The sequence below is a fragment of the Crocuta crocuta genome, unplaced genomic scaffold (genome assembly GCF_008692635.1).
Source record: "Crocuta crocuta isolate KB4526 unplaced genomic scaffold, BGI_CrCroc_1.0 scaffold174, whole genome shotgun sequence".
Lineage (NCBI taxonomy): Eukaryota > Metazoa > Chordata > Mammalia > Carnivora > Hyaenidae > Crocuta > Crocuta crocuta.
Genome location: NW_027530330.1, coordinates 2287514 through 2302520, shown reverse-complemented (window position 1 = coordinate 2302520; position 15007 = coordinate 2287514). Strand labels below are relative to the sequence as shown.

The 15007-nt window shown below is 35.4% G+C and overlaps 1 protein-coding gene across 2 annotated transcripts in view; it reads right to left on the bottom strand.

Moving 5' to 3' along the window:
• LOC144232803 (uncharacterized) overlaps positions 1-15007 on the bottom strand; it is a 413974-nt gene that overhangs the window by 23000 nt on the left and 375967 nt on the right. For both annotated transcript variants that reach the window (XM_077765644.1, XM_077765643.1), the window contains one exon: positions 12276-12372. In XM_077765644.1, coding sequence (XP_077621770.1) covers positions 12276-12372 — 97 coding nt within the window. The remainder of the gene's footprint in view (positions 1-12275; positions 12373-15007) is intronic.

Sequence of the window (15007 nt, the reverse complement as noted above, 5' to 3'; positions counted from 1 at the left end):
GGTCCCCCCCAAAAAAAAAAAAAAAAAAAAAAAAAAAAAAAAAAAGATTCCCTTGCTATTTTAGGTCCTCTGCATTTCCATACACATTTTAGAATTTTAGAATTAGCAGGACAATTCCCCTCCTCCACAAAAAACAAACAAACAAAAACAAGGAAAAGAAAATACCCTTCTCTTATTTTTATTGAGGGAACATTGAATATACATTTCAATTTTGGAAGAACTTACATTTTAATACTGAACTCTTCAATGCAAGAACATTTTCTATCCATCCATTTACTTGGATTTTAAAATATTTTTCTTGGCACTCTTTTTTGTTGTTGTTTACAATGCAGAGAACTTGAATGTTTTTCATTAGAACTATTTCTAAGTATCTGGGGACTTTATTTGTGCTATTATAAAAGGCATTTATTAATTTCTTTCTTAATATTTGCTGCTAATTTATTGAAATGCAATTATTTTGTGCATTGATTTTATATTCAGTGAATTATTTTTAAAAAACTTTTAATGTTTATTCATTTTTGAGAGAGAGAGAGTGAAGGAGGGGCAGAGAGGGAGACACAAAATCCAAAGCAGGCTTCAGGCTCTGAGCTATCAGCACAGAGCCCAACACAGGGCTCGAATCCACAAATTGTGAGATCATGACCTGAGCCGAAGTCAGACACTTAACTAACTGATCCACTCAGGTGTCCCCCAGTGAATTATTAAACTGACATTATTCTGATAACTTTGGTACATTCTTTTGAACTCTTTTGAACTTTCTAAATACACATCCATATCATTTTCAAATAGTGACAGTTTAAAGTATTTTCAATCTCTATCACTTTAATTTGTTTTATTGCTTTTTAAAAATTTTTATTTCTTTTAGAGAGAGAGAGTGAATGTGTGCACACATGTGAGTGAGTTGGGGAGGGACAGAGAGAGAATCTCAGCTCCATGCCCACCCAGCTCTAAGTGGCGGGGGTGGGGGGGCGCTCAATTTCAAAACCCTGAGATCATGACCTGAGCCAAAATCAGGAGTCAGGATGCTTAACCAACTGAGCCACCCAGGCGCCCCTGTTTTGTTGCTTTATTGCATTGGCCACACCCTATAGTACCATCCTGAATAAAATTAGAAATGTTGACCACTGTCACTTTCCAACCCTGGAGAAAAGAAAGATAACAATACTTACTACAAACTAACATGCTGACAGGTATGGAATTTTATCAAATACTTTTTGTATATGTATTAAGATGATCACACTGGGGGCACTTGGGTGGCTCAGTTAAATAAGCATTTGACTCTTGATTTCGGCTCAGGTCATGATCTTGCAGTTTGTGAGTTTGAACCTCATGACCAGCACAGAGCCTGCTTGGGATTCTCTCTCTCTCCGTCTCTCTCTGCCACTCCCACCTCATGCTCTCCCTTCCTCTCTCTCTCTCAAAATAAATAAACTTCTAAAAAAAAAGTAAAATGTAAAAAATAAGATCATATTGTTTTTCTCCTTTATAGGGTTAATTTGTGAATTACACTATTGATTTTTGAATGTTAGAAACCAACCTTGCAACCTTCTGTTAAGCCACACAACATTACTATTTACTATGTTTTTAAATATACATATATTCAATTTACTAATATATCACTTAGAATTTTTTTGTGAACATGTTTATGAGAGAATTTGGCTAAAATTTTCTTTCCTGGTAATGTCCTAATCAGGGTTTGCTATTAAAGATATGCTGACTCCATTCTTCAAAGAGCATGGTGACTAACGGCATAGTCTCTGAAATCAGACTGCTGGATTCTAATTTGAGCTCCATGATTTACTAGTTGTGTAATTTTAACCAAATAATTCTAGGTAATGGTGTCCGAAATCTCAGATCACAGTAGCTATGAAAGCATAGAAAAATTATTCATTATATTAAATTGTTAATTCACTATATTAAAATGTACCTTTATATGTTAAATAAACACAATAATAGTACTTACTTTATAGGGTAGTGTGAGAATGGGATAATCTATGTAATGTATTCAATACAGTGTCTGGCACAGTAAGCTTGCAAATATTAGCTGTTTATATAGATGATAGACAGTAGACAGATAAGATATAATACAGACACACACAGACACATACAAACACAGTTGACCTTGTCAGCTGGACTGCAAGCATATTTTTAATCTATCGTGTTGATCATCAAATCTGGACTTTGGTGTCCAAAAATATTGGATATTTTCTTATTCTCTACCTGCCAAGTCGATACTTAAACAAGTTCCTAACTTTAATGGAAAAACAAAACCTCTCATTTTCAATGTACCTAACACTGTGTGTGTTTAAGATGGCTACTAACTCTGCCTAATAGAGTCCATTGTATTAGCCAAGTTTCCCCAGTTTAACAGAATCAATGGGATGTGAATATATAGAGAAAGAGATTTATTATAAGGAATTATATTATAAGCCAGCATCGAGGCTGACAAATCCAAAATCTACCCAGGTGGCCAGGGGGTGGAGAGCCAGGAGAGTCAATGTTTCAGTTTAAGTTGAAAGGTCTCTTGCTGTACAATTCTCTCTTCTGTGGAGAAGGCTTGTCTTTTTGTTCTATGTAGGCTTTTGACTAATTGAATGAAGCCCACATTATGAAGGGCAATCTGCATCTTGCAGAATCCACCAATTTAAATGCTAATTTCATCCGAAAACACAAACACTGAGAATAACGTTTTATCAAATATCTGGGCACCCTGTGGCCCAGCCAAGTCGACACACAAATGTAACTATCATATTCATAATATAAAACCACATAATTCTAATTTCAGAAAGAACCTAGTTCTGCATTCTGATTTTTTATTTTAAAATATATTAATTATTTTTGAATATTTATTTCTCATTTTATTGGGATTTAGGCATGTAGGGGAGTTAGATTTATATACTGAGTCCACAATTTTGAACTGGAAGCTTCTGTTTTATAACCTTGATTACGGAGGGAAAGGTTTAAAAGTATAAAACCTGAATGATATTTACAAAGGTGAGAATGGTTGATAGATTCCAACAGGCAACGTATATTGGATATTTTTACTTAGGTAAAGGAGGTGAGGTTTTAACTACATGAAGCCAATTGCATACAGCTAGAGGTTCAGCTGCGGTCTCCATGTCAGAAATGTAAGTTCCTACGTCCTGCAAGATTTCCTTCTGTGGATGATGGTAATTGAGCAAGATGAGTAAGGTTATGATCATTTTGGGTCATAGAAAGGCCAGCTGAAGTCCTGCTCAGGGTGAGAGTAGAGTGTTCTTTATTCTGTCTGCCCTAGAATTAATTGCCACAAACCATCTCAAAAGTATCAGAGTTCTAGTTTTTCTTATTCTTGTAATAATTACCTTAATCTATTTTAGCAAACTGTGAGCCAACATGGACCAGTTCAAGCATATTCATAAGCAAACATATCAGATTTACATGAATCAAATGTCAATTTCAGTCATCTCTGGAATCTCACCATCCCAAGTAAGATAGGAATCCAGGACTACCTAAAGTCCTATCTCTATAGCTTCTGGTACTGCTAAGAGAATAAAACATAGGTAAGAATATTGTGTTGAGTTCTACTTAAGTTTATGTAAAATATGGGGGACAATAAACATATATATGTACAATCAGTGATTCCTTCTCAGGATAAAGGAAAGATTTTTCTTTCATAAAATACTGTTTTACACATTTGACTTAAATTTTCTCATGTACATATATTATTTTTCAGTTAAAAGTTTTGATGAACTTTAGCAAATCATCTCATTATAGAGTTAATTTTTTTTTTCAAGAAATTGAGGTGGTTGTTCCTTCTGTGAATGAACAGCTGTGGCCTAATGAGATTATCGCTTTACCATTCTACCAAGGGAAGCGAGAAATAGTAAAAGAAACATATGTGAGGAGGCAATACAAGATCATGATTTCTGATACTACTAGTTAGCTCTCAGCCAGTCACTGTTTTCTAAGTACGAAGTAGGCATGTAGGTAACTTTCATGACTCCTGAATAAAATTGAAATTATAGAGTTTTTAATTCCTGGAAAGGATTCAGAACACATATGTTTCCCTAATGCAAGTGAGCTTCTGTGGTTCAAAAAGGGAAAGTACCTACTGCAAGGTCAAACTCACACCCCAAGCAGATAATTATTCCATCTGGTTGGACCTGACTTTAGTTACTGAGACATCATGAAAACTTAGTACTTTGCACTTCCAAGTAAGCACAGCTTTGCAACTGACTTCACTTCTAAGCTTTAGTAGATTTGCTTCACAAAAACAAGTTGATTATAGTTTTAATATTATTTTATATATCTTATTGATTTTTTCTGTCTAGCCTACTGGAATAAATGCCTCTTAAGATAACCAATGACACTTCAAAGCTAGATCATTTGTCTTGGTGTTCGCAGGAATTTCACTTAACAAAAACTGTCCCTAAAATTTTATTGAAATCTTTCCAGAAACAGAGACTCGTCCTCCTTTTGCCTAGGCTTCCAGGATTCCGGTGTAAAACCGCTGCCATTTGCACTGTACGCTAATGACAAGCTGGATGTTGGCATGAAAGCCAATATGTTCTTACACTGCTTTTTGAGACAAGTAATAATCAGTCTGTCATCAATGTCATGCTGCAATCAGGCTTTGACAAGGTTTGCAAATAACTTGAAAGGAATTGCTTATCCCTGAACACTGCAGATCAAAACCAGACCTGAACAAAAACTAAAAGTCTGCTGCGCGTCAGCTGCACAGTCTCTGGGAACGTGCTGTGCATAAGCAGAGGGAACAACCAACCTCTGATCTCCTCCCCTACTCCATTTTTAGTTTTTTTTTTTTTTATTAAGAAGGACTTTCTCTGCTACCAATCCTGGAAACTCACCATTCAAAACTATGGTAGAGCCACCTAGGATGCCCAGCCGGATTGGAAGTCCTAGTTGTATTATTCTTGAAAATACTTAGGAAAGTAAATAACACTTCCATCCTTGGGGTGGTTTGTTTTCTTAACTCATGAGCTGCAGGCAGGATTTCTGATCAAATTCAGTAATGCTGTCAGTGAGGGGGACTGTGTGCGTGTGGGATTGAGGCACCAGTTGCTCTCTTTTCCTTCCCTCCTCTCCTCAATCCTTCCCACCCCATACAGGAGGTTGGATGTGTATTAATTTTTCACTGCTGTTCCTGACATTTGTTAACTGGTAAGCTTTTGCAGTCTTAAGAAACAAGTGTAATGTATACAACTTTGAGAACACTTAAATAAGTTAAACTTCTCAAAGTTTGAGAACAATATGCCTTGGGAGAAAAAAAGATTTCCTGAGATGTGTCAGCTGGTCACAGGTCTTCTCAGAACTTTAAAACATGTTTGTACTCCGTGGTTGCATAAAGAGCTGGATAGACACATGACATGTGGACTTAAGCATTCGTGAATTATGCCTAAACCATGAGCATAGATCTGAGATATGAATTTGTTGTTGATTTTATTTTAGCATAAGAGAAGAATTCAGTTCAATTATCTTGTTGTTGTTTATAAGGAATCTTGAAATTCAAGTGTTACTGAGGAGGCAAGATAGTCAAAGTTAAGTGAAGGTAGTAATGAAAAGAAAAAAAACAAACCCATTGTAAGGGAAAAGACTACATTATAAGAAGAAGGGAGATGTAAAATATATATAAGGTCTTATTTCAGGTGATGAGACTCATTTGAGACTATAGGCCTTATAGTCCTAAAAAGAACTGTCCAATAAAGTGTCATTCAATAAACAAATGCTGAGCACCATAATAGTGGCTCACTATCATGTTAGATACAATGAGAGATAAGCATAATGTATAAGAATTAATCCCTATTTTTTCAAGGAGTTTATAATCTGGTTAGAGAAAAAATGCTAATGCACATAAACATGTAGCAGTAACTTTTTGAAAGTGCGCAAAGTAAGCACTGAAATATGAGACAAGAACCACTCTTGAACTACACCGAGGACCTGTAACAAATATCCATAAGTAATTTCTTTAAGCCACATTTGTATATCCCCCAAATTTCCCAGTCTTCTAGGCTTACTTGTTACCATTTAACTATAATCCAAGTCCCATTCTCATGAGTCCAGGAAGTTCAGACCCCATCTCTGTCATTTCTGAGGTCCCCGTAATGTGGGCTGCACTTATATACCTAGGCTGTCACTTGTCACCTCTCAATTCTGACTGCAGAACTGGGATTCTTCAACAATTGCCTCTGTCCATCATTGTCTCCCCTGACTGATCCTGTTCTGTTTGGTCAATTTCACCCCAAGCCATGAATATATATCCACACTTTGGCTTCCCTATAGCAGTTTACCTGAGACTATTAGTTTAAGAAATTGAACTGAAATTGCATCACAGAATTATAATGTGGGGGAGGTCTTTTAAAATTGGTTATAAAGTAGCATGTCTCTTTAAGTATACCACCCATGCCTGCTTTTTTTGCCCAAGCCACATTACAAGGCCCTTTTGTCTTCTCCTAGAATCAGAAACCCTTCTCTCCCAACTATCTAGATCTCCAGCCTCCTTTTTCTGGGTTCTTCTGTGCAAATCCCAAAATCAGTTAATAAGACATCTCAGGGGTATGGCCCTACTCAGAATGAAGTCAGACTTCTATATAACTGATAAAGCCCTTTAAACACTTTCTACTGAGCAAACTTTGGAACCCAGTATTATAATTGACAATAATTTTTAAAACAATCACATTCCTGAAAACTCTACGTTCTTATTCAATGACAAAGTTCCATGTAGCAAAGTTTGTGTGCTCCTTCACAGAAGTTTTTCAGCTCCCAGTATATAATATTGAGGTCTGTAAATAAACATATTTATTCTTTACCTATTTCCCAGATTCATCTTTGTTTCCCTTTCCATGATAGTATGAAAAAATTAAGTAACCTAGAATTCTCATTAGAGAACCTTCTCCCTTATGGAAAACTACCGTATGACTGCAATTTAGTTATTATGAAGAAGCCATAAGGAAGTCATATTTTAAATATTAAGTAGGAATCTCTTTAAGTATTGTGCGTCTCAATTCTATTTCAAATAGCTCAGCAAACTTTCAAATTAATCATAAAGGACACTGATAGTTTTAGGAGACTCAGAGGTAACTGGGCATAGCATCAAGGACAGAGATCTGTTGCAGCATACTAGAGACTTCTGGTGGGCTTACATTATTCCACTAAATCATTCATCCGACAATATTTTCAGAATGCCTGCTCGGATAGGGGCTGAGCTAGAGCTGATGACTCAGTGACGAACAAGAAAGTGAAGTACTGACCTTCAAGGAGCCTGTACAATAATCAAAAAGACAAATGATGACCAAGGACGGAAATAAATAAATAAGTAAAATCTTTACAGATTGCTTGACTGCAAGAAAGGAGATAAAGAGTGTTATGATAAATTGAAAATAAATTCGAATGTTCTTAAACATGTGAAAACAGTCTAATCTCCAAAATCAGAAACAAATATAAGGTAGGACTATAGTGACTGCTTTTTGTACCTACTTATCAACAACGACTGAAAATTTGATAGTACATTTTGTAAGTATGAATAAAAGAAACGGGTATTTTGATTGTGAATAAAAATCAAGTCATCCTGTATGGAAAACAGTCAGGCTATATCTATCGATATATAAAAATATGGAACCCTTATTTGACCCTTATTTCAGAAATAGGAATATGGCTTATAATTTTTTTCTCATGTGCACAATATGTGGTGTCATGTTCAAGGTTATTCATTGCAATGTAGTTTCAATCAGCAAGGTTTGGAAAATATCAAGACATCCATCAACAAAATACCAGTTTAATAAGTTATACTACAGATATAAATAAATTAGATGCAATGTAGCCATAACATAGAATAAGAACACAGTTTTTTGTTTGTTTGTATTCATGAGCCAATTTACAAAAGTGTTAATAAAATATTAAGACTGTACAGTTTATATACTAAGCTAAAGAGAATGTGTATATTTTTGTTTATATATACCTAAAATATCTCTGAAAAAAGTGGAGTGGAATTTTTTCCAATGTATATGTTTCCTTTCATATTTTTAAATTTTGAATTATGTGAATATATTACCTGTTTTTAAATATTTATATATTTTTATAAAGATAAAAATTACAAGTAGTGTCTACTATGGAATTCACATTATCAGCCCTGTAAGTTAAGAGGGTCTAAGAGCAAAGTTCTTGAAAAATTCATTATGTAAGATCCGACTAAAGACTACACATTAGAGTCTATTAGATTCAAGGTTCTATGCTCTTGGAATATAAAATCCAAATATAGACCCTGTTCTTAAGAGAATATGTTTTGGTAGAGGAACTGGATATTTCTATTAAAGGAAAATGGTGTTAGATGTAATTAGTAGAAGTACAAAGACTTTTCAGTTTTACCATATCTTTCAAAGGGTAGTTACCATGAATAACAGTTATCATGAAGTATTAGGTTCAAATAATTGCCAAAAATTTCTAGTATATTATTTATAAAATATTGTTTATTTTATGTAAACCTAAAGTATCATGAGGCATCCCCTTCAAATATTATTGGCATACATATGATGAAAACTGTTCATTCCAAGGATATAGAAAAGGAATTCTGACTAAATAGCATTGTCAAGAGATAAATTAGCTTTTTAAAAATAACTAGATCATGGGGGTGCCTGGGTGGCTCAGTCGGTTGACCAACCAACTTTGGCTCAAGTCATGATCTCACAGTTCATGAATTTGGGCCCCACCTCAGGCTCTGTACTGACAGCTCAGAGCCTGGAGCCTGTTTTGGATTCTGTGTCTCCCTCTCTCTCTGTTCTTCCCCTACTCGCACTCTGTCCCTTTGTCTCTCTCAAAAATAAACATTACAATAAATAGACAAATATAATGATTTGTTTACTTGCTATTATTAAGCATTTCTTTCTCTACTCATAATTTTTATTAAATGGTTTTGAAGGTACAATGATGTATGCACACTCCATATTTTTTGTTATTTTTGTTTACAAATGTGCATGTTTGAGATAAATGGAAGATCCATAATATCCCTCCAAAGGCAAAAGAAAAAAAGTAAAAGCAGACATGAGGATTCAAAACAAAGCTACAAGGTTACAAATGTAAATATCATAAAAAAGTGATTTAAAAAAAGCAAGAAGATCTGATGAAATATTCCCCTTGATTTGAGAGATGGATCCAGAATTTGTGGAGCTTAGAGTACATATAATCAGGCAGCAGCTTTTTAAGAATAATAGTAATATATTTACAAATGCAAATTTAGATACAGGGCCTTGGAATGGGCCTTTGCAAGTGAGAGACCCTGAAACTTAACGTTCTTTTGCTTCACAGAAATCCACTCAGTTTCTCTAACAAAATAGCATTTTCCTTAAGCCTCATTCTTTAGGTTTAATATGAGTATTTATTTGGGGGAGAGGAAATATATATCAATAAAGTCATTAGTAACTAAAAGAAGTTTTCCATTTCACTATTTAGATTACACTCTAATTGTTTTGGGTTTTCTTCATGTAAGAAAGTAAAATGAAACCTGCCATATGAGATTCAGAACAGACCAGAAATCTCCACTTGCAGAACATAGCATCTTGCAGTCCAATTTACATACTGTTCTTTTAGCCCACGTGTGGAAATTCAACAATGATTTTTTTTCATTCCCCACAAGTGGTTTGCAGTAGCAGTTCTGACAATTCTCCTACCATCAAGCATTTATTAGAGTATGAGAGCACACAGCTCTTTTCCTTCTAGGAGTGTGTCTCCTTTCAATCTTGACTGCAGAGGTATGCTCAATTTCCCCTGATAGTAAGGAAAAGGCAGACATCTCTTGAGTTTTCTCCCTTTCATTATGCCAGGTGCGGGCGGGGTAGGGGGAAGAACCAGCTTCCACTAATTCTGGTAACCGCGTTATCTGACTCTCAAAACAAGGAAAATGACGGGGAAGAGAGGAGGCAGAAGTTCTGAGAAGCATCCCCTGGTTATTGTTGCTAGGGCAACTGCTACTTGGCATCCTCCAAATAGTCATCGTCTGTCACACTTGGGGTATAATTCACAGACATACAACACATCTGAGTGGATTGGGGGGAAAAAGGTGGGGGAGGGGACAAAGATTCATGTAAATAAATGAGAGAATTAAATAGGCACATAAACAAAAGTGCATGCCTCATATTTAGAAAGAAGAGAGAGGAGACAGGCATATGAGGAATACAGTTTTGAAGATGAGTGCCATTGCTAAATATTAGTGTTTCTCTTATTGCACAAATTAGTTAGCCTCTATGCATTCCCAGTAATTGTCTACCCATCTTCCTCCTTCCTTTTAGAAAAATCCCTTCTTCCTCCAAATACTAGTCTTCTGTAATATGACTTCAAACTAAACATGTGCAAAGATGTAGATGTCATTTTCCTTTTTACAACCCTTAAGAAAGCAAAGATAACTTAAAAATACTTCCTCATTGTTTAGCAGAATGTCTGACTCAGAAGCAGGCCTGGCTTTGTCATGAGAGAAGATAAAGCGTTTATTTCCCAAATAATCATTGACAAAAACAGACACAAGTCCTGAAACACCCTTAGTCAAATCTAAGTTGTACCCTTCATTTTTCTTATGCCTTCATTTCTTAGAGCCAGGGTGTCTGTTTATCCTTTCGAATCACTGTTTCTTCTTATTAACATTATAGGAACTTTATCTTACACATTGTGAAAAAAAGGTACCATTGCTCAAACCATAAAGCAGAAAAGAAAGCCTTAACGATAGCTGTCATCAAAGTCACATAAAACCCCAACAGTTTCAACCTCTTCTAAGTATTCACTGGTGTCAGCATCATAAAAATGTGCAGAAAATTCATATCAATGTATCACATTTACAAAATGAGTTTAATAGCAAATGCATTTTTGGAAGCAAGTGGGAAGAAGTAGAAAGATTTTAACCAAATACACTGAATGAATTAAAAAACCCATAATGGATTAAAGAGGATGGAATAAAAATCAGAAAAAGTAACTGTTGTAATGGCTTCAGCAAAAGCTTTTCTTTTCCCTTTAAAGAGAATTGCTAAAGTTCTCCTATGAAAACCAAATAATATACTTCCATATAATCAAAATAATGAAACCAGACATTAAGCAAATAAAGGAAAATAATTACTTAATTACTAGGCTTAACATTGCACATTGGTTCCACCAAATCAGTCAAGCTTCAGTATTATTTCACATGTTTATCTTTTAATAGAGTCACCCAAATTTTGTGAACCAAGGCACTCACTGCTTGAAACTCTAGAGGAAGGATAATCACATACTGGTAGCCATAATAAAAATGATAGTTTACTTTTGCTAAGCATTTATTATCTGCCAGGCACTATCATATAATCTCTATAGGGATTACTTCATTTAATGCTCATACGACAATTATGAGGTAAACACTGAATTAAATTATTCTTATTGTACGGATTAAGGAATTAACACACACAGAAACTATGTGATAGGCTCAAATTTAAATAACAAGGAAACGGTAGCACGAAGATAGAACCTGTTTTCTACGTCAGTGTCATATTGGTTGGATGTCCACTCTCTACTTGGGCCCATGATCTCTTTTCAACTGGAGTATGTCTGTGCATTTGGGCTACAGCTTCCCTATCTAACTCCCACCTTTTATATGTCAGATGTTCCTGACTTTCTTTCTGGAACTCTGGTTCCCACCCCAGATCTCTTACCACACTTATATTTGCACTGAACCCTAATATTGCATGTTGAAGCAACTAATTCTTCCCCTGTTTATTGGCTTCATTACACCTAGGTAGAAATCTAATCCTTGGTAATACCTTCTGCTTATTTCTGCTTTGTTTCTGTGTGTCAATTGGATTTGCATTTCCTCTGCTTTGCACTTAGGGAATTGTTTGCAGCACCTCTTCCCTCTCCACCACACACACACACACACACACACACACACACACACACACACACATGACTACACTACCCCTTGATAATTTTTATGCTTATTTTCAACATACAGAATAGAATTACCCAGCATAACATAACTTGTATGCTGCTATTAAGGATCAGACTTTCATGAGAATAAAATCTGAGCATCTTGAGAGGAATGACTTCTTTTACTGATTTCTATATCTGCATCTCAAATAAATACCTAGTGCTGTTCCTTATGCACAGATTTCAATAAGTGATTGTAAATTAAATGGGATCATATGCCAAGAAACTAGCTTTTTAATTTACATTAATGAGTATACTAATCAGGATAAGCTAGGCTGTGCCCTAACAAGCACACCCAAATCTCAGTGGCTTTTCATAAGAAAAGTTTATTTTTTACTCACCTAGTCCTTGCCTTGCAGGGTATCAGGGAGACTGTGTTCATCATAGTCACCCACATTACAGGCTGATAGAGCCTCCATCTCAACACTTCCCATGTGGCTAAGACAGGAAAAAAGGTTAATATGGCAAAACACATAGCTTCTTTAAATTTCTGCCCAGAAATGACATACATAATCTCCACTTACATATTACTCATCAGTGTAAAACAATATGGCCACCCCAAACATCCAGAAGTGTAGGCAAGTGCAACTTTCAATAGCATCACATTGGGGATTAGGTTTCAACAAATTTTAGGGAGACACAAACATCTGGTCTGTACACTTGGATACTGCCTTGTTTCATAGCATAAGACATGGAAAGAGACTATCAGTAATCAGGAAGCAATGTGACCTAATATGTCCCTTAGTGAGATAAGAATATATTATCTAAATTCACTTCCTCTCTGACACTTAAATTTGTGAACTTTATGAACTCAGGTGTCCTCTTTGTGTCTAGCCTAATACCCCTTGATGTTTATGTCTAAAAAGGCTGACAGTGTATCTGAAAAAAAAATCATATACAGATTATGTATATAATGTGTGTATGTGCATGTGCGTGTGTGTGTGTGTGTGTGTGCGTATAAAAGGAAACACACATACACAAAGAGAGAGAGGGAGAGAGAGAATGCATAAGCAAGTGCTGGATAAATCCAAACTCTAATGCCACCCATAAAATCTCCCAATAATGAATACAAGTTTTAGTTACTTTAATAAAGGTGTGATCAAGATGTAGTATGTTCAGATTTTCTAGTAGGAAGATCATTTAATCAAAGATCAGATTCTTATTTAATGCCACAATTCACACATGGTATAGGGAGTCAGCAGTTCCAAGATTATCTGCCCCCCAAAGTGNCTGGCTTTTTTTTTTTTTTTTTTTTTGTAAGTAAAAAGAAAACCCTGCTGATATTCTGGAAAGAAGAAAAAACTAAGGTCAGCCTGTGATTATATTACTACAATCATAGTTATTTGATTTTTCCATGACATGGAATTTCTTTCCTTTGAGTTTCACGTATGCTTTATAGAGTATTTCTGAAATGTACACCAGGAAATTCAAGTAGTCTAGTAATGGTTTCTGAACATCAGACATTCTTCTAAAAATGTTACTGTATCCAATATCCTGCTTTATAGTGTATATCTATACTGTGGTTACTCCTGGACATCCAGACATAACTGAGCATTTGGGGGATTACAAATGGGACAGGGGCACTGGTGGCTCAGTCAGTTAAGCACCCGACTCTTGATTCTGGCTCAGGTGTCCTCTCCATTTCTTGTGAGATCAAGCCCCACTCACTGCATTGACAGTGCATGTAGCCTGCTTGGGATTCCCTCTCCCCCTCTCTCTGCCCCTCCACTGCTCTGCCTCTGTCTCAAAATAAATAACTAAACATTTAAAAATTAATATATATTATATATAAATAAATATATATTAAATATATATGTGATATATATGTGCGTGTATATATACGTGTGTGTATATGTGTGTGTGTGTGCATGTGTGTGTGTGCATGTGTGTATGTACATGTGCTTGCATGTATCACATACTTCTAGTAGTAACACCTCTCAAAGGAAGCCACAATTCCAACTAAGGGGATGGGAAAAGAACTTTTGAAAATAAAATTACTCTAATTTTCTACAAAGAACATGCCAAGTCAACAGCTGTTCTGGAACTTTCTTTGTTCTTTTCTTTCCCCTCTGCGCGTGCACATGTGTGTGTGCATGTGTGTATGTACATGTGCTTGCATGTATCACATACTTCTAGTAGTAACACCTCTCAAAGGAAGCCACAATTCCAACTAAGGGGATGGGAAAAGAATTTCTGAATCTCCTCTGAAGTGAGAATTTGAAAATAAGCACTCTACAGTGTAAAGTTTTTTCCTAGGGGGGTTGCGCTTATTGGGAGCTCAGTAAACATTGTTGATGATAAAATCACATTTTTACACATTTAATTACAGGTTAAATGTAAAGCTCACTTGATCTATTATCCAAGATGATGAAAAAAAATTGCTTCTATGATGCCTAATAGGCAAATTCAGTTTCTAGAACCAGGAAACATCATAGATCCCACGATATCCTTAATGCCTTTTATTAGAATTGGGTATCTTTATCCGGAGAGTCTCACTGAGTGGAAAATTTGCCTCTCTGAAACATCACCCATTAGGCCTAATGATTTTTCTTGAAGCATCACAGAGAAAGTGATTTCACCCAACCTATTTAAGGTGATTTCAAATATTTTACAGCAGTCATATATATGCATTACGTATATACATATAAAGCATGCATTATATGTACAAACATTTTAAATCAGTCCTTATATACACATTAATACATTATATAATGCATTATATAATAAAGTAGCATTATATAAAGTTTATGTTAAACTTTAAGTTTAATATCTCCAATTTCAACCTTTATTTCTTTACGCTTGAGCACCTAGGCCATTCTTCCCTCTATTTCACCCAATTTGTCATGACCTTGTTAAACTGTGATCCTTAGAATTGAATGCAAAGTTCCAGATATGAACTAATCAGTATTCATGGTTCACTCTTTCAATAAATACTTAATAAGCATCTATTATAAGCCAGTTATTATAATAACAAGGACTTGTGGTTAAACAAAACACATAGTCTTTACTTGCCTCTGGAGGCTTAAAGTCAAACATAGTGCTGGGATTGTGGCAACGATAATCATTAATATTA